The sequence below is a fragment of the Nelusetta ayraudi genome, unplaced genomic scaffold (assembly GCF_046127955.1).
Source record: "Nelusetta ayraudi isolate G7.1 ecotype Tasmania unplaced genomic scaffold, CSIRO-AGI_Nayr_v1 ptg000084l, whole genome shotgun sequence".
Lineage (NCBI taxonomy): Eukaryota > Metazoa > Chordata > Actinopteri > Tetraodontiformes > Monacanthidae > Nelusetta > Nelusetta ayraudi.
In genome coordinates, this window is record NW_027466134.1 from 285,001 (window position 1) to 311,245 (window position 26,245).

The window sequence follows — 26,245 nt, forward strand, 5'->3', positions numbered from 1 at the left end:
CCCTGCAGAATTTCAATGCACTGGCGAAAACCACCCCGACGGAGGGAAAACTTGTGTTCCAGTCGGTTTTTCACAGGCTTCTGATCCAGACTGATACCATGCAGGTTTAGTCTTAAGAACTTTGATGCAAAGCCGGACTCAAACCTGTGAAACGACTTAGGTACAAAAAAAAAAAAAAGTACACGGAGCCGCAGAAGCGTCTTGACGGAGCTCCGCGAAGCTTCGGGACGAACTCCAAAAGTAGGTCATAGGGAATGAAAAGGAAGGAAGGCAGTGCACCTGCGGCCGCAGCTTCCCACACACTGTCTGCATTAACGGAGCGTAATTCATTCCAATAATTATCTTCCAGGGCCAAAAGCTGGAACAATGGCTGATTATTGAGGGAAACAGTTGAGTGTGATTTAACCGGCAACTCATATGTGTTTAACATTCAAGCCGCAAGTGTGTTAATTGCAAGGGGAACATGCCGTCATGCCATTTTTTTTTTTTTTTTTTTTGGTTAGAGTTGTTAGAGCAGCCGTTACGTGCGAAGCTGGGAGGCTTTTTTTTTTTTTTTTCAAAAAAGCACGTGTTGAAATGACGCCCGGCTTTTGTCAGCGTGAGCGTTTTTTTATGTGTGTGCATTTACCATCCCGAGAGGAGTTCCACGAAGTGGTAGCTAACACGCTGGAGTCCTGGGGAAACTCAGAGCCTGTAAAGACAGGAAATGAACAGGACTTAAAACATACAAAGCTCACTGAACCCTGGCATTTTCCATGTGCCTTTGACAGCGTCAGTTTGCAAAAGTGGCAAAAAATAAAGAGGGAGAAAGAACAAAGGGTGGCTAAAAAGTGAAAAGGCGTGTCTTCAAACACACACACACGCACACACACACACACACACACACACACACACACACACTAAATGCTAAAAATCTTGTTCTCAGCCAAACAAAATAAAGCAAAAATTCCAATTCAAAATAAAAAAGGTGGATTCCATCCGAATTTGCCAACTTACTCTTTGATCCCTTGTTAGACTCTCATTTGAAATGAACTGTAACTTCAGCAAAGGTCTTGCTAAAAATTTCGACCTCATTTTCAACTTAAACCTGCACAGCCTATGAATTTCATGTCTTTACTTTCATTCTCATGACTGTTGACGTTGCAGTTTCTCACTGAAGGCATCAAAGCTACGTACGAACACACGTGGAATTATGTAGGAAACCATAATGGTGTAAAATAACTGTAAACATGTGTATGTATTTAGATGTAAAGAAACTGCGCTTCTCCAGATTGTCCCATTCCGGTCCTTCCTTCATCATATCGTAATCTACCGTTAAATTCCAGAATAGAGTGATACATTAAACAGGCCGCCTGCAGTCACCCCGCTTTAAGCTTTTCCCACCCTCGATATGAAACAGATGACGGCGGGGGGAACATTTTCTAATGCGGATCAAAGGTTGAAATGTCGGACAGGTAGCCTACTGGCGAGCCGCGCCGAGCTAATGGCGCGTTATTAGGAGCTGAAGACAGAGCGGCCCTCTGCTTTTCATTACAGGGGAGAGCAGCCAGAAAATAAGAGTTCAGCGCTCGCAGCCACAGGGTCATGAGGCAGCTCCTATATGTAGACACAGAGGAGAGCAGCCCGGGCAGGACTTGGACATGTGCAGGAGACAAATATGGCAGTCTTCTTGTCAGATTCTTTTGGACACAACTGGCAACCACTCAACACACAATACATTATCCCATAATTACAATGAGTTCTACCTTTCAGGCTGACCAAGCATGTGTGTGTATATATATATATATATATATGTATATATGTGTGTGTGTGTGTGTGTGTGTGTGCACGCACCCCGTCTTAACCGTAGGCCTGGATTAGTTGAACATGACGAATGAACGTGTGGCTGCCTGCCAGCGGAGGGCCTCGATCTCAGCCAAGCCAACTGTAGCTGCAGCGCACACACACCAACACACTCTAACACACTGTAGCACACATTAGCCCACACTCTAGCACTGCATAAGCAGTGGATAAAATGTCGAGATAAAAAAACCATTCGCTAATTCCTTAATGTCATAATGGCGCACAGCGATGCGCGGCACGCACGGACAGCGGCAGCCTGCAAGGAGGTGTGAGAGAAGAGAGAGTGAAAGTCGAAAGAGAGGGGGGTGGGGGGGGGGCAGGCGCCCGACACGGGGTCGCGCTAATTGGGTGATAATGTGTTGTTTCACACACGCTGCGTCGGGACGGCAAGTGGTGCCTGTGAAATGAGCTGCGTTAATGAGCAGCGCTTTGGGCCCCTGCACCTGTTGTCCGGGCCTCACAACAACTGGCTGGCAGCTTTATGAGCTGCACACAAGGTTGTTGGGCAGGGGGGGCAGCACCAAAGATACTGTAAGTGAGTGCTAATGCTGCTGTCATTTACACATTTTTTTTTAATTTTTTGAGTTTTGCTTCTTTGTTTTTATAGTTGTTCTAATATGTGAGATTGTTGATGCTGATATGATGATTTGTAAATGGGTATTATTATGTTACTCTATTTAGGAATAAGGATGTGTTGTTATATTAGATTGATATTCATAAAAATAATAATTTGTGAGATCGCAGGTGATAGAGATTGGAGGTTGAAGCACATAAGTTTATACTTCTTCCTCTTTTTTTTGAACATGTTCAACTTTAAATATTTCAATTTGATTTTCTTCTTTGTTTACTTATCAACCTTTTAATTCATCATCATCATCATCGATATTTTGTTTGTTTGTTTTTGTGTTCAATTTCAACTGCTCAAATGTTCAACAGAAAGTCTTCAAATCAAACGAAGTTCTCGGCAGAGAGGCTTAAAGAAACACGGAGCTCTGTGTTTCACAAAGGACGGGGGGGCTGCGAGCCGCTAGCTTGGCTATCAGAGAGCCCGCCAAGGGCGGCCAGGTGAGAGTTCAGAGGGGCTGGACATGGGAACAGAGGGCGGGGGAAGGAGGGAGGAGGGGAGGATGTTCCACGCTGAGGTTTATGAAAAAGGACGACAGAGACTCGGTGCAGCGGCGGGGATTTTACGAAGTTGCATTTTCACTTTTTATTGCAACGGAAGCACATTTCTCGGCATTCCTCTCGCAGATAAGGACGCTCGTCCCGCTCGAGAAGGATATTCACTCATTTCCCCTCCCCCCCCGTGTCTCTCCTCCTCTCGTTCACTTCCACAATATCTCCTCTATTTAGGTCACATCTGGCCGCCCTCTTTCATGGAGGCAATCATCTGCAGAAATCTGGGGAGTCATTTTGAGATTAGCTTCCTAGTGTTTCTCCGCAGCAGAGGGAGGCCATTGTGCTTCTTAATGAAGGCCCCCAGAATAGGGACTTTTAGCAGCACCCGTACAACCTCAGACCAATGGTTTCTGTTGTGGTTCCGGGCCCTGATTGGACCGTAATCAAGTCGACGATGGGACCTGAACATGACGCTGATCTGCCAACGTGAAGGAATTTTTTTAAAAGAGTGAAATGCTTTGACGGGATCCAACGGCTCTTTGAGGCTTTGAGTTTTAAAAATTGTTCCCATTAAAGGGGGAACCGCCTCACGAGTGTTTGTGCAAGACACCGATTTAAAACGCAAAACAGTGTTTCAGTCTCGGGAGACAATGAACACGATATAAATCTCTGGACTTTTTTGTTTACCAAATCAGAATGTATTAAATAAAAGGCAAAAGTTTTTCCTCTCGTATCTTGGGACGTTTTTAATTGTTCTTCAATTTTTTTTTTTTTTTTTTTTAAATAGAAAACATTACCATAGTTGCTTAACGGTTCACACCTGTGAGTCGCAAAATCTTAAACAAACAAATAAACAACAAACAAAAAAAATATATCTCTTTCAAGCTGGCTCTCCAGCACAGAGCCAAGCACTTTTCCAGTTTGATTTAGAAGTGCTCCCTTACTGACAACAGTCGCACTGTAATACAACATCACAAGAAGATATCACACCAGTGTGTCTGTGACCATTTCATTTTTTTTTTTTAAACGGTTGACAGCCATAAAAACAGACTGCCTGTATTACGCATTCACGCAGTTTAGCGACGACTTTTCCTCGACCGCAGACATTTAGAACAGTCCGAGGAGATCTTTACAGAGCGCGTGCAGGAATGAGGGAAAAGGCCTGAGAGAAAAAACATCGAGACGAGGTGAAGGATAAGAGCAGCGAGTCACAAACGCTCATTTGAAGAGTTAACGCGCTTGCGACCAAGAAGCCGCTGTGCAGTCTGAGAGGCTGCGTTTGGAGCCAGGCTGCTCGCTGCGCTGAGTGAAAGTGATGTATGAGCTTCCCTGCTCTGCTATTTAGTCCCGCTGCCAACGTCCCCCTTCCTCCCCCACTGGCTGGAAAGAAAACTGACCTAGCTGCGGGGTTATCTGGAAGCCCAGCGAAAACCACAGATTAAACAACACAGCCATGTCCGGCTTTTTTTCTTCATTTTTTTTTTTTTTTATTAAAAGAGGTGGGAGAGGAATTTGTGCAGATGAAGGAAATCCAGGAACGTTAATAGTTTTCCTCCAGTTTGTGACTTCACCTCTCGATCTTTTCCCCTCTTTCTTCCCTCATTTACATTTATAATACATCCAAGTGATTCAGCCCCAACCCCCCCAAGAAAAGTTACATCACAACAAACTGCTGCTTCCAACGTAATTACCACGAGGAAGCAGAGAAACTATTTGAACCTTTAGGGGGAAACTAAGGCGATGGAGCAGTCGGCCCCGTGATTGGACCATCCGTTTGCTTCAGTCCGCCACATGCGGAGATTCCAAAAGCCGGACATAATGAATGCAGGCTGCAACTTAAAAAAAAAAACTGTTATTTATAAATCTATTGTTATTCGCTCGACCGGGCAGACGAGGGAACAGAGAGCGGTGCAACAGGAAGCCCAACGTCAAAGCTGCAGTGCACACACCGCTGCAGGCCTGCGCACCTTATGGGGCGCCGGCTGCCTCGATAAATTACGAGCGCAAATAGGTTCAAGATTGGGAAATTGAGCGGAAGGTATTTGTCGGAGAGACGTAATGGGCTTCCAAAAAAGAAAAAAAGAAAACTAGCTAATGCCGCTTCGCGCTAACGTGGTCGCTGGCAAAGAGTCAGAGGGAGGAGGGTTGGCAAGTCGGATAATCAATAGTGGGGAGGATGACTTGGAAAATATGAGCAGGTAGAGCAAAAAAAAAAAGAGAAAAGAAAGACTTTTGCAATAAAAAAATGATTAATGGCGCCCATAAAAGCTGGCTTTTTTTTTTGAAGAAGGAGAAGAACTTTGTTGTTATGAGCAGCGTTGGCTGGAGAGTTCAGTTAAAGCCGTTCTATCTATACGGGCACGGTGGCTGCAGGAGACTCATGGTCAGCCAGGAGACGGGACATAAAAGTAGTAGCTGGGGAAAAAAGCAAAGTGAGTGATGACATCAAAAATGGACCCAGTGGGTCTGTAAAGCCACTGCAGGTAGCATCAACTGATCCCAAGCTCTCTGTTGGCTGAGGTGGACAGCCAACAGAAAGGCTAAATAGAAGCCTGTGTGTGTGTGTGTGTGTGTGTGCGCGTGTGTGTGTGTGTGTGAACGTTTCATTCGCACCTGCGCGCGAGCGCACACAGGTGTTTGTTCTCCGGCTCAACCGGAGCATAAAGGGGAACGAGAGCAGGCCCAGTTCTGGGAGCCGCACATGTTCACCCGAGGACATCACGGTCCAGAGAGCACAGGTTTCACCTCCAAAGTTCCTCCGAAAAAAGACCTTCAACAGTTTGGCTGTGTAACCTTATAAGAGCACAGAGTGAGCGAGAGGTGGATAAAGGGCAGGAAGCGGCATGATGTGCTTCTTTTACGACGTGGAGGAGGAGGAGGAGGAGGAGGAAGCTCAGGTTGCAACAGGGCACAAAAAAGTCTCTCCCTATAAGTTCTAACATGTGAGTGAGAAGGAGCAAAAGCTTTTTCAGACTTTATCGAGGGAACCAATTCTCCCTCGACGACTTAAACAGTCAAAGATGTCAAAATGTGCAAAAGATCAAAGACGTTAGCCGTCCAATGAGAATCAGTCTCCCCGCATCACCTCCGTCACGGAGAGAAGGTTAGGGTCATGTGACCGGCCATCACCTCATCTATTGACCTATCAGTGGCATCGTCACACATTGGAAATAAAAAGACTTTTGGGATGAACCATAAAAAAAAAAAATGTAAAAAAAAGACGCTACCGTTGGCGCAGTGAAAACTTTATTCCAATGTGAAGCCGCAAAGCAACCCAGCGTCCTGCCTCGACCCCCCCCCCCCAAGCCAAGCGAGTGAGCCGGGTGCTCGTCACTTCCCCCTCACATTATCTCACTGACAGCTGCGACTACCCAGCATTCCTCGCTGCAGGCCGAGAGGTGCTCCCGGTTTCCCCCCTCACATTCTGACCTCTGACCCCACCGGAGGATAACAACAAAGGAGGGTCAAAAGATTTCCTGTGGGTTGTAGACTGTTCAGACGATATATTCAATTCAACGTCGGCTCCTAATTTTTACTATTTTTATTGACAGATGTTTGGAATTTCCTTGTTGAATAGAGAGAATAAAGAGCGAGTCGAGAATCATTTTCATGGTAAACCCATGTTAGATTCATCACAACAACTAAACTTTACACAGGGACATTATTGTTGTGTACGTCTTTTAAAAAATCAAATAATATTTTGAGTATTTTTCATAAATGCAGGCACACACGCACGCACACACACACACAGACACACACACACACTGGAAATGAACGCCTGTCCACTGCATCACTGTAAAGAATTCAGCCCATCTCCATTACAGGCTTAACTGGCTTCTTCTCCATGTGTGAACGCTGCTCTCGGGTTTATATTAAGCTGTCGTCCGTCTCGCGCATTTGTCGGCTTCACCGCCGCACACAGTTCACTGCCGAACAGACTTCACGCTGAGCTGACGGGTCGGATCAAGACTCTCAAGCTTTGGTTCGGCACGACAGAACCGCGTTTGGCCTCGGAGATGAAAGGTGGGGACTGATGGGACAGGGGTCTGGTCTGGTCTGGTCTGGTCCTCCGACCTGGCTGGCCCAGTTCGGGTGGGGCTGCTCCGGGCTCGGGTTCCCGGCGATGCGAGCAGACTATTGAGGAATGCACAAAGGCATGTTGCCACCTACTGTGCAGCTCATCTGTTTCCACCTGACGGGCCCAGTGCATGTGGATAGACTGTGTGTGTGTGTGTGTGTGTGTGTGTGTGTGTGTGTGTGTGTGTGTGTGTCTCAGCTTTCTGGAAAACCTGATCGCTCTCAGGGCCTTGACGTAATCGTCCGGGGCAGCGGCCCGACTCTTCACGCGTCTGTCAGTGGAATGCGATGGAGTCATAACACCTGCACGTCAGCGCGTCGCCTCAGAGTGTATTGTTGCTGCAGCAGCAGGAGGAGGAGCAGGAGGAGGAGGAGGAGGAGGATAGTGTTTGATGAGGTGAGCGTGGCGCACGTCACTCAGGAGGGCCTCTGTGAGTCGTGGGGTCAGGAGTGGAATTAAAATCTCCGGGCCGGCCGGCTTGATTGGGGAACCCCAAGCAGCTTTAGCTTCTGGCCGGGGAGCCCCTTCGCAAACCAACCACACAATGCTACGTAAAAATGTAAAGACACACAGCTGGACTGGACTGTTTGTCTGTTCCGCCAGGGTCACAAACTTGTCCATTTTGTACTACGTAGGTTTGCTTGAGGAGCACGTAGTTTGGTTTGACATGGCCAAATAAATTGGTGTCATTTTTTTGTGCTACCTCCTTGCTAATGGACGTTGAAATGATATTTAGCATTAGCATTGTTTTCTTATCTTCTGTTGATTTTCTGTTCCTCCGCTAGCAGCCCCCCCCCACTTTTAAAATCCACTGACTTAGACCTCCAGTACGGCCATCTTGCTCTGCCTCGTGTGAGCGACTTCCCCTACAATTAGCACGTCACACCTCAGCCCGCGGTGTGACGTGCGGTGTGACGTGCGGTGAACGAGGCCTGTCGGTGTGTCTCGGTACAAACGTCGCCGTGTGCGCTAGTTCAGGTATCGTCGGCGGAAACGTGCAACGCTCGAGCAGAGGCCCCCCCGCCCCCGAGCAGATGGAATCTGGGAACGGGGCGGGATAATGACGACGGATTTCCAAACGTGATTTGGATTTAAGGTTGGAGCCGGGCGTCGCTCCAAAAACCTGTTCTTTACATCTGGTAGCGTTTCCTCATTTGCCTGGCCACATGTGCACGGTGCCGACAATGGAAAACGTTGGCAGGCTGGCTTTAAAAAAAAAAAATCAATGAAACTGTCGTTGGACCATCGTCGAAAGACATCTTAAGGGGAGAATCTTTGGTTCTAATGACGCGTCTAACAGGGTGGAAACCTTAGCGCTGCTAGCTAAACGCTGCTGGCATGGCTACATGCTATCAGACTCCCAAATTGTGGTTGCTTTGGCTCTGAGACGTGGATTCAGTCACACGCACAAAACTGTGAAGTAAAAAAAAAAACAAAAAAAACACCCTAATCATGCATTTAGCAGTAACTCCTCACAGCTTTGTGTAATCTTCTTGTCAAGTGGGATAAAAATAGACTCAATTGCACGAATAAAACCGATTATCCAAGTGTTTCTTTTTTGTTGTTTTTGTTCTGAGCTGTTAATTTCACCCCTCAAAGAAAAATCTCCCGGCCATTTTCTTTGACAACGCTATAATCGGGTCGACTTGAGGCGTATTGGCCGCAAATCTCTGGCTTCTGCGAAAGCGGGGCTAGCGACACGACATCTCCATTAGCTCGGAGGATTCACTCGGACTGAAAGTACGGCGGAGGAAGGCGAAATAGAGACGGGGGTGGGGGTGGACGGGTGGAAGCGCAGACAAAAGCGAGTCGTTCCAGTGAAAACGTCCCCGTGTTGTTCTTCTCCCTTCGGCCGCTGACAGAGAGCGAGACTCGGAGGCACGGCAGCGAACATCTGAGCCGCTCCAGCGCACGCTTCCCCGTCAATCACAGCGTCGCGTGCTGGGATTCCCGTCCTCGTGCCAGGTTAGGAAAATAAGCAGCGGCATTCCAGCGCCTGTTTGGGCGGAGGGGCTTGATGGGGAAGACAAGAGGGAGGGAAAAGAAAAGAGGATGGGAGGCTGAAGTGGCAGGGAGTCGGAGTGAGCCGGACCCGTGGGCCTGCTGGCACACGGGTCTTTTTTCCACTACTGCAGACAAATGATTTCAAGCCGATGGACGGAGGCTTGGAGCGGCTTCTCATAGCGCGGCGGAGAGAGGGAGAAAAAAAAAAAAACAGGATTTACCAGGCGAATGCAAGCCGGGCTTATAGACGCAGAGCAGCGCTCGTAACTCGTAATATGGACGGACTTGAATTCCAGCTCATCCTGAACTATTTCAATGACGGTTTGGCTGTGCCGCGTGGGTGAGATTATTGCGGGAGCCCGGAGGAAAAAAAAAAAAATGTTTTGAGCTCGTAGTGACGTTTGACTGTTTTTGTTTTTTCACTTTTTTTTTTTTTTTTTTTTTTCCTTTTACAACTGGATGTGAGAACGCAAATCACAAGTGTGTGGTGTAGCATTACGGGAATCCCTTTGACTTTGGCACCGCATTGCAGTTTTTTACGCAAATACTAAAAATGTTTTATGGACGGCCAACTTGAGCTCTCTAAAAATAAAAAAAAATAAAAATAAAAAGACAACCGTCTGCAGCAAAGACGAGCCGTTGTCTGCAGTACGTCGCTGCTCCCGACAACAAAATCACTTTCAACATGGCTTAAAAGGAGTAGAAAAACAATGTCATCTCAACTTGCATGAGAGTCCCCGCTTCAACAATGAGTCCCTTTTTTTTTTTTTTTTTTTTTTTTTAAATCGGCTAAACCAGTTATTACAGCTCACTGACAGTAACAGAACTTTATGACCGTGATTTACACTTCAAAACCGCTAAAGCGCTGAAAAGGCAAACGGCTTTTCTTTGGACAAAGTTTCGAAGCATAAAAAAAGCTCTGCTCTTTAGAGGGATTAGAGAAAAGAATTCTACTTAAGAAAAAAAAAAAAAAAAAAAGGAGAGAGAGGGAAAAAAAAAACTGTAGTTTCTGCTCTAATTAGAAACCACATGTAATAAAAAGTGCCTGGAACACCTGCTTTGATTTCGAAAACAAATCTGGCAACAGCACAATAAAAATAGTCAATAAAAAGGTACAGCGGGATTAACTTGTTGGAAAATTGCTACATTCATACGTTTTTTTTTTTGGATACATTATAAACCTCAAACTGCCGAGTTTGATCTGTATTTGTAAATCACCGCAGCCACTTTCTGCTGAAAAACCCAAGAATGCTGAAGTTTGTTTCAGCAGTTTCTAAACCCCAGTTACAAAGTGACTCGATGAAAACTGACGACGACGACGCCGATGATGAATTCGTCCCCCGGAGACGCGACCGGGTGGAACATCGTGTCTCATCCCTCAGTGTTTGCTGAGGTTTTCCACTGGCGGCATGAGGAAGATCGCGACCGTGAAAACGCTTCCAACCCAAAAGTCGGTGCTCTCGGATTGGACGATAAAAAAAAAAAAAAAGGCACGCTGGGTGTGACTGAAGGGTTTAGAAAGCATCAGAAGAATACAGGGGGGAAAAAAGGCCGACTGGGGTTTGGAGCGAAGAGAAGGAAAGAAAAAAACCTTGGGCTTCAAAGCTCGTTGTAATTTCCATCGTGGGTCTTTGTTCAAGCGACTGATGCGGAGGCTGACTGACTGAACACGCCCAGCGCAGCATCACAGCAGCAGCCCTCCAAACACACTCTCACCTCCTCGCCTCACCTACAAGAGCAAAGATGCTTCCTTGGAGCCGGAGCAGGCGACTGTTAGGGAAGGAGTTTTCTGATTTGTGGGGAGTTCACGCTGACAAACTGACTGAAAATCAAGCGGGACATTTTTGCACAAAGATTAGGCCACCGTATGCATCTTTTGCACTTTTATAAAGGTCTGCAGACTATATTTTAGCATATCTTAACCTCCAACACAAATGATTTTATCAGCTACGAGGCAAGTGGTGGTTTGACAGATTTTTAACCTCAGAAGTCATTTAAGGAAAAACGGGCCAAGAATTCTTTCTAACTGCCTTCAAAAAAAAATTAAAAAAAATTAAAAAAGCCAGCGCTGACATGGTGTCATGTCTATTATTTGCTAGAAAGGCATCTGCGAAAGGGGTTTAAAAAAACGTAAAAAAAAAAAAAACAAACTTGCAGCCTAAGCTTTCAACTGTAAGTGGCTTTTGTCACGTGTGAGAAAGCCTTTGTGCATCTTACAGGCACAAATTTGCGCTGATGTGTCAGAACTGGCAGCGGCTCGGCTCCTCTGGCCTCGATTAGGCGCCTGCAGCCGCCGCCGCCGCTCCGCTAAATTGCGCCGCCATCTTAGGCCGCCGTAATTGGGGACACATGCGGGCCTCCTCGCTCGCCCACCGGCCCTCTCTCTCTCCCGCGGCTCCCTCCGTCTTCAGGTCAGAACGGTGCAGGGATCAAATGTTCACCTCGGACCATTCGGAGCATTCCTCCACGGGAAAACAAGAGAGGCGGCGGAGAGCGGGAACGGTGGGTCAGGGTGGGGGAGAGGAAGATGAAGAGGGGGGGAAGGAGAAGGAGGAAGAGAAGGAGGAGGAAGAAAAGGAGGAAGAACAGGAGGAGGGGAAGGGGAAAGGGGACGAGGAGAGGGAAAAGTAGGAGGAGGGGGTGTGTGTCAAAAGAAATGAGAGGCGACAGGGAGGGCGAAGGAGGAGGGCGGAGGTGAAGACGGGGGCGGGGGGGGTGGAAGATGTTTACAGACATGGAGCCGCAGAACCTCGATGTTATCGCGCCGCTTCATTCGGGGAGCATCCCAAACGTACGTCCGCCCCGCCTGGACGTCTGAGGCTTTTTCCACCTCTCATCATCATCATGCACACACACACACACACACACACACACATGCTCTCCTGCTCCACGGCCTGAGCAGGAATCTCCCTCCTGACAGCTCGACTCCCCCAGAATGCAACAGTGTTTCTCCCCCTTTTTCCTCAGTGCTTCCCGGGTCGCAGTCCAAGCAGTTCGAGTCACGGCGGAGATCAGGTCTGGTTGGAGCTAACGTAAACAACCCCCCCCCCCCCCCTTCCCCACTCCCCCTGCAACTCCCACCACCCTGACCCCCCCCCCCCCCCCCCGCCCCTCTTGGCCTCAAAAAGGCAGAGACAAACAGAGTTTGAGAAATGGGCTGCTGGGACACTGGAGTCCCACTTGAGATTCCCGCTGTGACAAAACGCGGAGGCAGAAATGCTTCGGATCAAAGCGGCAGCGGGGACAATAATTCATCATTAGCTTTTGGGGACGAGGAGGAAGGATTTTTTTTTTTTGCGTTTGGTCCCGGGCCCTTTGATGATGAAGGCCAGAAAAAAAAAAAATTCAAGAAATAAAATTCAAAACGTCGAAGGCCTGAAGCGCCGTAAGGATTTTTACAGGTTTCTCGGTTACTTCATGAAGGGCAGGATTGTAGAACTGTAACTATCAAAACAATTGAGGAAATTACCACACGGGGAGGTAGAAAGTCATTTGTTGGGGGGAGAAGCAAGATGAAGAGAAAGAATGAGATCATTTGAAGGCCGCTGAGGTCTCCTGCTGCAGTCAGGCTGGGTGAACTTTCCCTGCTAGTGGGTACAGTATGTGTGTCGTGTTGTGAATAACACACACACACACACACACACACACACACACACACACACAGTGGCTGGACTCCACATCTGCTGGATGGGCTCAGTTTGCTCTACCCGGCGTCTGCCCATTGTAACGCACGGAGCTTTTTGAACTGGCGAGCCACAGCTGACAGTCGCCAGACTCCAGGAACACCGAGACAATCCGCCCTTGTGAAGCGAGGGAGGCCTCGACCTCCTCTGAAGAAGCCTTTCCATGCTGAGAACCGACAGTGTGTCGTGCTGGTTTTTCTTCAACGTGGGGGGAGAGATGATTTTTTTTCTTTTTTCTTTTTGTAGGAGGGCAAATTAACCCCAGTCCAAAGTGCTGTATTATCGAGGACAATGAGAACGAGAAAGGTGGAGAAAAGAGAGAAAGAGAGAGAGAAAGAGGGAGAGAGAGGGAAAAAAATGCAAGTGTGGTATTAATTATCCTCCAAGCCAAAATCAACAGCTCGACAATATGGAGGGAAGAGCTGTTAGAAAGTGAGGAAAAGTCAGTGTGATGGTTTACAAAAACCTGCAGTCCAGCTGCAAAGAAAAACCATTTCTTAATGCGGGCCTGTCACCACTCTGCGTTGGAATGAGCCCGATGCATTGATGAAGTGCCCCGACACATTTTGATACGCGCGGGGCCTCCGAAAAGTTCTCTCGCTGGATGGGAAACTAAACATGGTATTTCTGGGTGGTTTCTCCGGCTGGCCCGCATGATGAAAAGCGCCAAGAGTTTGCAGCGCTCTCTGCTGTTTTTTACTGCGAGACTGGCTCAGATCTTTAAGCCTTCAGACGGCCTGTGAAATTAAGACCTACAAGTAACATTTCAAAGACACGGTTCTGGCACCGGGGAGGCATTTCGGAGGTTGACGTGTCATTACAAAGGGCGAGCAAAGATCCATGAGAACGTTGCGATTTTAAAAATGTGCTGCCGTTACGCCGGTGAAACCCTGTGGTTCCTTGATGGGTTTTTCATAGTCTTGTGACTGCGGGGAATAAAAAAAATATCCTCGAACAAGATGTTGTTGAAGATAGATCCAAAAATGGTCCGAGATTATGAACAAGCTTTGATGAGTGAATAGTTACTTAGGGTGTAAACTCCAGAGATGTTGTTGTTGCAACTGGACCGCACAGATTTCAACAATCAGACCCTGCTAAATCCATCTTGCCAATGGCCAATGTCCAATGAACAACATTTTTAGTCCTCGTACAGATTTTATCAGTTTTAATTCCGTTCAGAAAGGAAGGAACTTCAAGAGAGACGCGACCGGGCCAAGTCTTTCTGAATGAGAGTCAGAAAAAAGAAGAAGCTGGTTTGTTTAGATTTGATTAGCACAGATGCTGCAATAGCACTTGTTTTTATCAGCACCAGACAGAAGTGTCCAGATGGAAGAAGAACACAAATGAGATGTAGAAGACAGTCGCTCAGTGGACTGTGTTGTTTATGCTTTGATTCTGGTTCTGGCAGGTGTTCTGTTGAAGTTGACGGAGACCAACAGCACCATGTGAAAGCCTCTGGCTTATAAAACTAGCAGGAAAGAAAAAAAAAATCAAACTGGTCGGATTGAATGTGATGGATGGGAGATGCTTTGCCCAATCGGCTTCTGAAACTCTTTCCACAGGCTCTTTACCAGACAGACACGCAAGATAAATCTAAAGAATCAATCTCTCCATCTGGTGTGCCAGGCTGTGGTGCTGGTGTAGTTTGTACTGCATTTGGGATTTTTATTTAGGACTTAAATAAGAGTTTTTATGATTATTGTTTAGTTTAAAACACATTTGGAGAGTTGCACTAGGTTACCAAGTAACACAGTACTACAAATATACCCCTTAAGCAAACATTCATACACTTTTCATTGGCAGTAACGTTCCAAGGAAACCCAGACACCAATCGGAGCCAAATGAAACAATCCATTTTCCACCGATATCAACAAACATTTTACAAAGGGCCGACTCGCGGGCCTGGCTTTAGCTCTCCGGTGCTTCGACACATTGCCGTGGAGCCAAGTGCACAGTCAAACAAACAACTGAAATGATCCATTCCACCGAACAATTCCTAAATGAGCCGATATAAACATTCCATGTTACCTCCACACAGAAGCAGCAGCAGCAGCAGCAGCACAAAAACCCTCATTTCGGTATTTCATCGCCATTTGTCTCACTTGGACCCGACGCTAATAACGCCGCTGTAGGGTGATTAATTAACTAAAATCCAGACGTGGAGTTATCTCTTCATAGAACTGCTTCTGTTTGCAACGCAGACAGTGGGAGTCAAGGAGTCAAACAGAGCAAAGACCCCAAACACGCCAGACTCAACACATACTTCCCATCAAGGCCCAATAAAACGCCTCATGTATCACTCGCGGACTAAGAATTTCCCTGCGTCCAAAATGCCTTATTACTCCTCCTTCCTTTTCCTTTGACTGCAGTGTGGTCCAATTGTTATAGGATTATTTTTTTTTTCCTTCTCAATTCAACACCCGGCCGTGCCAGAGGGACTCCATGGTCCACACTCCACTTGCTTTGATTGTTTTCGGGAGAAATTGCAAGTCTGGCCAGCTCTCTGCAGTTGCTGCAACTGGGACTGGCTGTACGTGTGGTGGTCCACTGCTGCAGTTGATCAGTGTTGCCTGGAAATATCTCCACTGGAGCGCCCTCCACAGGTCTGTGTTCTCCTGAGGTACTATATAATACTTTTTCAAAGGCTGCAAAATCCCAACCAGCTTGGCCTTTTGCCATTAATGCCCGCTTTCTTTGATGAGGATTCTTGAAGAGTCAGTGATTGCAAAATTTGTGCCTCTGATTCTGTTTCACTTGTTCTTCCTTCATGATGTCACAGAGGGCACTGATTCCTCACTCTTGCAGCCAGATGCTTGTTCCACCCTCTGAGACTGCCTCAACGCTACTTGTTTTTGTCTACTTCCAATAATATGGAAGTTCCAAGAAAGCACTCTCATTAGCAGGTAGCCTTCTGCACATGCTGCAGGCTGTAAACAGAGTGCTAATATAAAAGAAGTTTCCTGGATAACCAATTCATTGTCCAAGGCTGCTCCACTCCAGTCTGTCTGAAAAGTAAAGATTTCAAAAGTGAATAATTTGGGACTTTTACCAGTGCCATGGGAAGTTCATCATAAGGTCCAGTGATCTTGAAACTGTTCTACCATGGCTGTCAATATTTACACCAATTTAAAATCCTTGGAATAACTTGGCAACATCAGCCAGCCAGAGCCGAGGCTTAATTAAAAAATACCAGCATGTTGACTTGCTAAATTGATAAAATGGTGTCATGCAGCTCATGTTAGCTTCATAACATCATCGTAACACCATCCTCACTGGGGCACGCTCTTCCTAATCTGATTAGGCACTGTCTGTATTGTGCTGCCATATTGAATATAGGGGGGAAAAAACGAAAAGCTCCGGAGCCGACCCAGAACACGTTCATTCCTCTGGTGGAGTCGATGAGAAAACGGCATTGCATGTAAAAGGAAAAAAAAAAAAAAAAAAAAAAGGCACAATGGCTGCAATTGTAGCATCAGCGAGCGGCTACCTGACCTTTCATCAGAGAGAGAAAGTGACAGTGAGGCAAGACAGCTGGGCACAGGGGAGAAAATGAGCAGTCACTCACAATATGAATGGACCTTTGTATCTTCTCTGTGGAGGACAGGAGAGGAGAGGAGAGGACACGAGGCGGGGAGAAGCAGAGGCTTCTGGGAAACAATGAGCCCGAGAGGAAACAGAGGGACGAGGACAAAAGGGGAAGTGTGCCCCCCTGGTGTCAACCCACAGCAGCAGGAGATACTCAGGAGTCCCATTCCCCCTGTTAGCATCTGACGGAGCCTGGCTGCTGCGAACCCAGCGGAATTCCCAGCGTGCCGACAAAACCAAGCTCACGGTTTTCTCTCTGCCCCGGCCTCTAACGACTTGCACGTGGCCGAAGAAGCAACAAAGCCGGAGCCGAACAAAACTGAAAAATTGTTCTGGGGAGGTGTGAGGGAGGAGGAGGAGGACGAGGAGGATGAGGACCTCCTGCAGGACTGAGAGGACAAGCCAGCAGGCTCCCACAATGGAAACCAAAAAAACAAAAACAAAACACGAGCGTCCATTTAGGAGAAGATAACCATGATCAGGTGAAATAAATGTTCACATTCTTCTAATGGTATCAACAGGTAGAAATGTTGGGCAAAGCAGTACTTCACAATAAACACTTTGCACTGAAGACTCTTATCAAACCTCACTGACAAACATCACACATCATAAATCTAATCTTTAACTCCTCAGATAGAATTTCACTCTGTCAACAACACCATTTCTGCTTCGCATATTTGATAATTAGATATGTGCGTATCCATCTAGACAATTAGATTAAAAACAAATACATAAATAACACTGCCATGTTTATCTGAATCATTTTTCAGACTTTAACTTAACCTTTTAAACGAAGGTAATGCTTTTTTTTCAACAATGTCATGATAGAACAAAGTGATGTTGCATCCTGTATTTCCAAAGAGATACAGTTTTCACTGCTGGTGTTGTGAAAACAAATGTTGCTGTTGTTGTTTATATGCCAGCTAAGGCTGAAACTGCCATTGCGATGACGCCGGTGGCTCTCTGAGCCTGGAGTGAAAAAGACTAGAATACTTTTTTTTAAACATAATAACTGTGTCTGCCGAGCTTCCTTTCTGTTCGGTCAGGTGACTCATTTCCGACTTATCTCCCCTCTTTTAACGCCTATGATTAATTGGACATTTCATTAAAGACTTAGCCAAATGGTCACCTTACTTGAGTTTCCGATGAAGCAAAACTGTAATTTTAAGATAGGGGCGCATCATAAAGAGAGCAGCCACCGCTTTAAAAAACAACTGAAGGACTCAACATGAGTCAACAGCTGAGGCTCGGGGGTGAACTTCATCTTCCCTGCACATGCAAACCACAATGCTAATCCAGCGTCTTGAAAGAAAGTCGTCCTGTGACTCGGTTTATCATTAAGCTTTGTTCAGTTTAGGCGGAGGAGTGAAAACTTAAAAAAACGGCAAAAAAATAAAAAAATAAAAAAATGCTGCCACTTACTGGCCAGCTAACACAGTCCAAGTCTCGAACTGTTAACCAAAAACTGTGTGTGCAAGTACATGTCGTCTGATCAGGTAAAAAATGATCAGTGGATTTCAGTGGAAGGAGTCCAAACCAGTGGAAGGCAGCCAAGTTCAGAGGCACCTTGGTTTTATTAAGCTTTGCCTGCCTTCCTCTGTGCGTACAGTAAAGTTCACATTGGACGGACAGCCCATCGCTCACTCGCCCTCTGCTGGGTAACCCGAGAAGACCTGGGCAATTTTAAAGGCAAAACCCCCAGATCTGGCTATTTATGTGTCTTTGTCGCAGGTCTGCAGAGAATGCTCCGTATTCCAATGTGCTGTTGGTTAATATGGTTTTTGTGGCGGGCAAACACACAGGTAGTTAAACTGTAAAAATAATCCAAAGGCTGGAGTTGCTGTAAATGTCACTCAGAGGAGCCGTCCGCCCGTTTGCCCCGCTGCCCTGCACATTTTCTGGCAGTGCATGCAGACATATATTTTACGCAGACTGAGCTGTGTGTGTGTGTGTGTGTGTGTGTGTGTGTGTGTGTGTGTGTATGCGCGCAGGGTTTTTGTTTCATGTGAAAATACACCGCAATCACCGCCGTGCGAGCATGTGAAAGGACGCCTAGAGTTGGATCAGCGTTGGTCACGTCAGAGTGTTTTTCTTTTGGACTCATGAGGTGTGACAGCTACGAGCTCCCCGACTCCTGCTTCCAACAGGGACAGTCGCACCTCCCGCCACCGTCCCACCAGGCCTCCTAAACCTTTTACAGGCTGACGACAGTCTGGCTTGCAGCAGCAGTAAGGCCCAGTGAAACCTATCGAACAGGAGGCCTTTTATCGGGTCACTATATTATTGGCTGGTCGGACCCGGGGCTTCTCAAGGTGGATGCCGTGACAGGAGGCCTTCTGTGCCACTAAATAATAAGATCATGATTGGAATTTTTATGTCACTTACTGAAGTTACATCAGCTGAGAGCAGAGGAGGGGAGTAATGAAGTACAATTACTTTGTCAATGTGCTTAAGTACATTTTTCAGGCACATGTACTTTACTGGTACTTTTATTCTGAAATATCTGCACTTTCTACCCCTGACAACATCCAGTAATGGCTCACTGGTCCTAAGTATTACTGACTACAGTTTGGTTGTGATGGAGTTAAAACCACATTTCTGAGAGTAGCAAAGCTGTTGATCCAGATGCTCACCAAGGCCTCTGACCTGTGCTCAGTCCAGTCCAGATTACTCCGGCGTGTGGCTCATCAGAATCTAATTTAGTAGGATGGAAACAAATATTGATGGGGTGGCTAGGGTCAAAAAAAAGTTTGAGAACCACTCGAAGCAGAAGAAGCAGAAGAAGTGTCCATGGATAGGGAGGTATGGAAGTCCCCCTGTAGGTGGACTCAGAAAAGTAGAACATAGTGGGAGGACAGTCAGTCACATGACAGTCTGCATGGTTTCCTGGTGTTTTGTGTTGCTGGTTGCCGCACACAGAGACGCACACCGCTTTATTTAGCCAACATGCTGAGACAACTCAATCCGGCCCTGCCGGTGTTGGGTTCGACTGAGCGGCCCTGATGAGCTGACACTCGGCCGTGTCACAGCGTTAAAGGGCTAACGCTTATTAGCCCGGATGCCGCTGGGCTTTAAAACGCAACTTTACACTTGAGCCCCTGGTGGCACGTCGTAACGGCCGAGAATGTGTCGCTCCGAGCCCAGCGGCTATAAAAAGCCCAGGCATAATCGCCGGGTCTGAATCGCCTCTTGGAAAGGAACCGTCTGTGTGTGCGTGTGCGTCTGTGCGTGTGTGTGTGTTGCCCGTCTGACAGATCTTGGCTTCGGCCTTCCACTTCCACTTGGTCTCCTCAGACACACAAGCCAGGCAGCTCCGGGGCAGCGTGGAGCCGGATCCGATTGCAGGGTTTTACGCATGTTCCCAACATTATCATTATCCCCCCGGGCGGCCTGCTGGTGAGTGCCATGCCACGGGCAGAGGTGTACGACTACTTTGTTACTGTACTTTTTTTTTTTTTTTCCGGGTACAAGTACTTTACTTGAGTATTTCTTTTGCTGAAAACTTTTCACTTTTACTCCATACATTCGTACACAAATATTTGGACTTTCTACTTCTTACATTGGAAAAACATGCCTGTTGCTATTGTGTTGAAAGAGTCTAAAAGATACAAATTCTGTTGAAATTCACTCACTATTTTTTATTGTTGGTTGACGTGGAGCTATTTGAAATCTACTGTTGCGTTCGCACTGTTCAGAAAAAACTATTTACTTATATGTATCTTATTAACAGTCGCAAAGCTGTTCAAAATGATCCAGATGCGCATCAAGAACTCTGACCTCTGACCTCTGGCCAGTTCAGCCCAGATTATTCTGTCAGTTTTGTGATTTTCAACAAAGGCCAAAAAAATATTTTTTACTTTTACTCGAGTAAAGGAATTGAATCCGTACTTTTACTTACACCAGAGTATTTACTTACACAAGTATCCCTACTTTTACTTCAGTGCAGAATGTGAACACCTCTGGCCCCCTCCAGCAGTGCGCAGGCAGAAATATGTGAGGTGGTTCCTGCTGGGGGTTTATGAACGGCGCTGGAGATATTACGACATCTCAACGTCAACTTTCTTGGCTGATCGGCGCTTTTAATCTCAGAGGGAGGATTACACTCTGCGCGGGGGCCTTTGATACGACGCCGTACGCGCGATCCATCACAGAGGTCGGCTGTGTTCCGGAGGGGGGGTCACGCCGTGTGGAGGGAATGATCTTATTTTAATAGGCCGGCTGAAAAGGCTATGACAGAATGGAGACGGAGAGGTCTCCAGACTATAAAGCATCGATTGAGGCCAAAAGGATGAAGGTGGTGGGGAGACGGGGGATACGGCGGAGCGAGGGAAAGGCCGCTAGTGACTAAAAGGCCCCCGAGCTACATCTCGTGGAGCACCGTCACCCTCGCTGTGGGGCGCGAGGAGAAAGAAAGGAATAAGAAAAAAGTAGGGTGGCAGGAATCCAAAAGACGCGGGGAAGCGGCGGCCAAGCAGCGCTCGTAAAAAGCAGCAGGCCTCTCTTTCATTTTCAACATCGCAGCCACTTTTACAAGCCGACCCGTCACAAATGCACGTCAGCACCACAACGCGTTATAAGAACCGGACTGGCAATATGGTGGCAAGGCAAATTTGTCCAAGTGGCCACTTGAGGTACTGCGGCCGAAAACCCCTTCAGGACCAAAAGGCATTTTCCCCACAGAGCGCAATACAAAATAAATGCCTGTAAAAGAGCTGACAGGATGACCTTTGACCTGAAACGTGGTTCCTTAAAAAAAAAATCGTTCCATTGCATCAGGTAAGTCATGGCCTTTTAATCTTTAAAAAAAAAAAGAAAAAAAGGTAAATTCTTTATAAATTTTGAGGGGGCGTGGCAGCATTCGTGTGGGTTTTTTAACAGGGAAACGAGCTGGCTGAGGTTTCAGCAGCTGCTCAGATGTGCTTGCAGGTGTGCGGGGAAGGAAACAGAGGGGCGCAATTATGATCAAGTTTCTGTATTAGAAAATTAGATTTAAAAAAAAAAAAGAGACACTGTAGACTGCGAACTGGCAAACAAACGGCTAAACGAGCTTTAGCTGCGTCTGCGTCGTGCTTGACTAATTTTTCCCGTGAAACAAGAGCTTCCCCGTCTCTTCAGGCCACTTTCAAGCAGGAATCCGTGTGTGTGCGTGTGAGTGTTAGTGTGTGTGCAGGGAGGCGGGCGTGCACATTAGCAACATTGTCACTCACAGGGCTTTAGGGTGGGTGGGGCACGAGACGCTGATGTCAAACACGATACGGCAACAGCTGGAGAGTTCACTGCTCCTCTCCGCCCTGTGCACGCTGCCTCACTCTCTCACTCCTCCCCTCGGGGCAGTTGTTCTCGTTGGCATGCGGCTAATTTGGCAACTTCTGCCGTCTGTCTGCCCCTCGGCGTGCATGAGCGTGCGTGCGTCTGAGAGCGAGTGCTTTTATTTTATTGCCTTGGCTCTTTTGCCGGAGTCATTTTTAGGCCAGGTCACCGTTCGTTTGTTTCCCTTTTAAAAATATGGAATTAAAACTGTTCCCAGAGAGTCTTAATGGAGCTGGAAGGCGACTTCTTTCGTTTTTCAAGGCCAGTCAGAGCTGATCGAGTGCGCAGCCGACTCTTCCGCCCTGCGAGGGCTTTGGACGTCTGCTTTATCTCAGCTCGTTCGGGCTTTCAGGCCCCCTTTAAGCACTGCGGTTGTGGAGACGGTCACAAAAAAACCTGGCGAGCCCTCAAAACGCTAAGGTTAGAGCGAGAGACTTCTGATGAGCCGCTTTTATGCTCTTTTCCATCGGCCTAACCTTGAACGCTAGATGAAACGTCTCCTAAATCCTCTGGATTTAACTCGTCTATGCGTCTGGCCAAGAGCCCAGAGAGAGTGTTTGTCATGGAGGCTGTAAATGACTGGACAAACTCTGGATCTAATCCAGTCAGGTGCACCAGTCCCATTTGTTAGCGCTAGCTTAGCCAAGTAGCGACACGTCGAGGCCTCGCAGTGATGTGCAGCGACCTTTAAACTCGAGTCTTGCAGCAGAGTTGAGAGCACAGCAAAATATTGTTCCAGAAAAAAAAGGAATTGGAGAGAAATAAAGGACCAATTTTTTTTTTGTTGCAAAAATGGCATGTATTGAAGTAGGTATGCTAATTAAGCTAGTTAAAGCTAAAGCTAGTTAAAAACCTGAACCATCCTGCTTTCTTGCTCCATTTCTTCTTTCCTATGGTTTCGCTAGAACTTACAGGGAGCTGAAAGATTAAAACATCCAATGTGGACCTTCCACGATGCTCAATGAAGAGCCGAAACCTCGACACTTCAGTGATTCAGCTCCAGTGTCATCGTTTGTGTACAAAAGGAGGGGTGACTAGACAACAAAAAAAAAAAGACACAATCAGGCAGCTGTTTACTGGCTGACCGGGCTCCTGCCTGCCACTCCCTGCTGCTGCTCCTGCTGACGGGTCGACTCCAGGAGCCGCCGTTGCCTTTTATCTGCGCTATCTGCGCTCATCTCGCCGTCCACACAAACTACAGGGCAAACGGCTGAGATCTCTAAGATCTGCCGTCTTCTCCCCGCTCCTTCCATAACCGCGGCTCTCGCTTGCAGATCAAAGAGGAGCTAAAGGGGCCTATTAGCTGGATTCACCTGCGAGACGCTACGCCCGTCCTGGCTGCTGTCCTCTCTCTCCTCTGCTCCGTTTTTCACTCGCGCTGTCATTTGGACAAAAAAAAGAAAATCTCTCAGGGCCCAGCAGCAACATTCCTGCCTGTTTTACAACCCTCCCTGCGCTAATAGCTCACTATCCAGATGAAGCCTCTGTCATTTTCAGCTTGTCCTCCTCCGACGAGCGCAGGAACTACATTCTTCTTCTATCTGCGTGTTTATTTTCGCTGCAATCTACTTTTTGGCAAACCGTCTCACTTTCATATTGTCAGTCGGACCTTTCCCTTGTTTCTTCTGGACGCGGGCGAAAAAATGTACAAAAACAAGATGATGTTTCACATCTGGGAGGGAAACGGCAGACGACTCGAACAATAGCGCCTCTCTGGGCCGGACAGGACGCAGACTGGTGACAGCGGTGCGCGGAGGCCGCGCTGAATGAGGCCCAAAGATTACAGACGCACTCTTTGTGACGTCCGCTCCAGCGTAATCAAATTAAGACGGCGTCCAGCTAATGAATCACCGGATTCCCAACAAAGTGGCCTGTGCGCCCGGCGCCTCCGAACAAGCGTCTCCTTTGGCGAGCGCATTGTGAAGGATGTTTCTGCTGCTGGCGGTCGACACTAACGGCCGACACATTCAAGAAGTGGACATCCGGCTGATTGCAGCTGTTAGTTTGTCTTGTAAATAATCTGCAAGGCCTTTTTGGGCCACTGACAAATCCTTCGGAGAAAGAAAAAAAAAATGAAACAAGGCATCGCTGCAATAAATCCATTATTGCACCATTATTACTAATTTGATACCCGGGGGCGGGGGGGAGGAAAAGAAAAACAGAATTTCACCTTTTTAGATTGCAAAATGCACCGTTTCTGACTAATCACTGCTCACTGATGGATTATTTCATTACCAGCCAATTTGCTAAAAGCAACAGCTCAGTTGTGCAAGGTTGATTAACATTAACACAATGAATAACGAAGAATGACAATGCAGTCAAACGTGCCTCTAGGAGTCCCACGGTTCAGTTTGGAGCATCAATCCTTCTGGGAATGTTGGCGTTTCTTTCAGTTTTTTTTTCCAGCCATCAACGTCTCAGTGTCACCAACTGAGCAACAAAAAAAAAAAAAAGGCGCCAAACTGTGCAGCCGAGTGTCGTGTCAGCAAATACGAATGAAGAACGCAGTTTTAAACCATATTCCCTGAAAGTGCAGCTCTTGAAATGCAGATTTTTTTTTTTTTTAACCCAGTCTGATAAAACTTCCTCAACGAGTTACGACCAGTTTTCCAGATGCAGCTTCTACACTTTATGAAGATGTCTCTGGGTCACTAACATACCACTGACTGGCTGACAATTTTTCTTTTCTATCAAATGCACCAATGCATGCGCACACACACACACACACACACACACACACACACACACACACACACACACACACACACGCACAGAGTGACGACAAAGGGCCTATTGAATGCAGTGCTGTTGCAGTGGTGAATAATAAAGACAAGATGGAGCCGCACTGAAAAACAGAGCGCGGAGGGAAGGCGGGAACAGAGTCTCCCGCCAGACACCCGATAGCTGCTCTGCGGGGACGTCGGTCCGAGACGGCGACATCGATACCTCCTAATGAAACAGACCAGCGCATCCACGCGCTCGGCCAGCCGGAGAGGTCACCGCCAGCAGGTCAAGCAGATGGGCAGGAGCGTGTTGGGGGGGGGGGGAAACGGTGCGGGAGCAGCCGAAGCTTGAATGAATATAAGATTGTGAGAACATTAAGAAGCACGTTGTTAACATTTCTTTATGAAGACTGCGTCATGCAAACGACTTCCTCTCTTCCTCCATGAAGTCTGTCCACTAACTGTACGTGTCAGTCAGAATGAGGTTTCATCCTACATATGTTGAGGTAAAGTCACCTTGGTAACAGTAATAATAATAATAATGAATGGATAAAAAAAAGAGAGAGCGACGCCAACAGTCACCAATGGTTTCATTACAACGAAAACTTTGCAAGTATCCTGTAATATGTCGAGGTATGTTGGTTTACTTAAGCCCCGTCTCCGGCCCAGTTTATGCAGTTTTGTTCAAATGAATCCCAGACTTGGGATCAGTCGACTGGAGCTCTGCCCTGCGAGCGGCCGCTCCGTGCTCGTGCAGCCTCGGCAGGAGACGTACATCTATTAAGTCGACACAAACGCTCACGTGATCCTTCCATCCTTCCTCGCACAGCACAGACTAGTTCCTCCTCCCTGGACATAAGTCACGCCGCAGGGGTGTGTCATCTTTTTTGACACCCTGCAGGTCAAAATCAGAAGTCGTACGATTGTGTAGCACATACACTGGTCACAGGCCAGATTTAAAAACACACACCAAACGCGTTTGTCTTGGCTCGCCAAAGTGGGGCCCGTGTGTAAAATGAGCCGACTCACACTCAAATAAACCAATCAGCTCGGAAGAAACAACAAAGATTGAGCTGAAAGATTTGAGGGACAGGATTCTGCAATTCTACACTTTAGGCACAGGACGGAGGTTCTGAGCCTGACGCTACGGTCAATGGCTGTGTCTCTCAGCAGGAACTTGCTTTTATTTTTTTTAGAACATACTGACGCAGCTCCACAAAGTCTGAATATTCCGCGCTGCTACTTTCCCACTTGTCTGAGTTTGATGTCTGTATATGTGGACAGATGTGGCACATCTGGCGACCGCTCGAAACACTATACTAAGAAATTAAATGACAGCACTCCAGCTTTCTAGTTCTGAATGAAGCAGCTGGTCATACGCTATGATCAGTTATAAATGTCCATTTCTGGATATTTAAAAACTTAAATTAGCAATTAGCAATTTAAATTAGCAACTTGTCGCTATTAAAGGTTTTGTAAGATTGTGCAAACGATTTGAAGTTGATAGCAGTGAAAAAAAAAAGAACCTGGAGCTAAAATATAAAAAATATATGTAAATGTAAAACATAAAATTGTATGAATAAATTTAATATAAAGTAGCATAAATGTGACAGTACAGAGGTAACCCAGGATTCTACTATCGCCCCCTTCTTGAGTAAACGTTCCACATGAATGGTAAACATCAAGTCTCACTAACTCAAACTGATTTTAAAAAATCTTGAATCTAGATCTTGAAGTGCTCTGACTGAATAATTATTCAAGTGGTCGTCCAGGCTGCCCAGGCTCGAGCCCTCGTTCCTCCCGCAGGGTCCTAAGAATGTTCCTCCTTGTCAGCTGCCCTTCACTTTCAAAAGAACCCAATTATGCTTGTGTGATTTCGGCCGACCGCAAATGACGTCTTA

The 26,245-nt window shown here is 46.9% G+C and overlaps 1 protein-coding gene across 3 annotated transcripts in view; it reads right to left on the reverse strand.

Annotated features, from left to right (window-relative positions):
- Positions 1-26,245, reverse strand: part of ror1 (receptor tyrosine kinase-like orphan receptor 1) — a 114,807-nt gene that overhangs the window by 37,391 nt on the left and 51,171 nt on the right. For 2 of the 3 annotated variants that reach the window (XM_076045457.1, XM_076045456.1), the window contains exon 2: positions 629-691. The exons of the other annotated variant lie outside the window; for it this stretch is intronic. In XM_076045457.1, the coding sequence (XP_075901572.1) occupies positions 629-691 (63 nt within the window). The remainder of the gene's footprint in view (positions 1-628; positions 692-26,245) is intronic. 3 annotated transcript variants of the gene reach the window in all.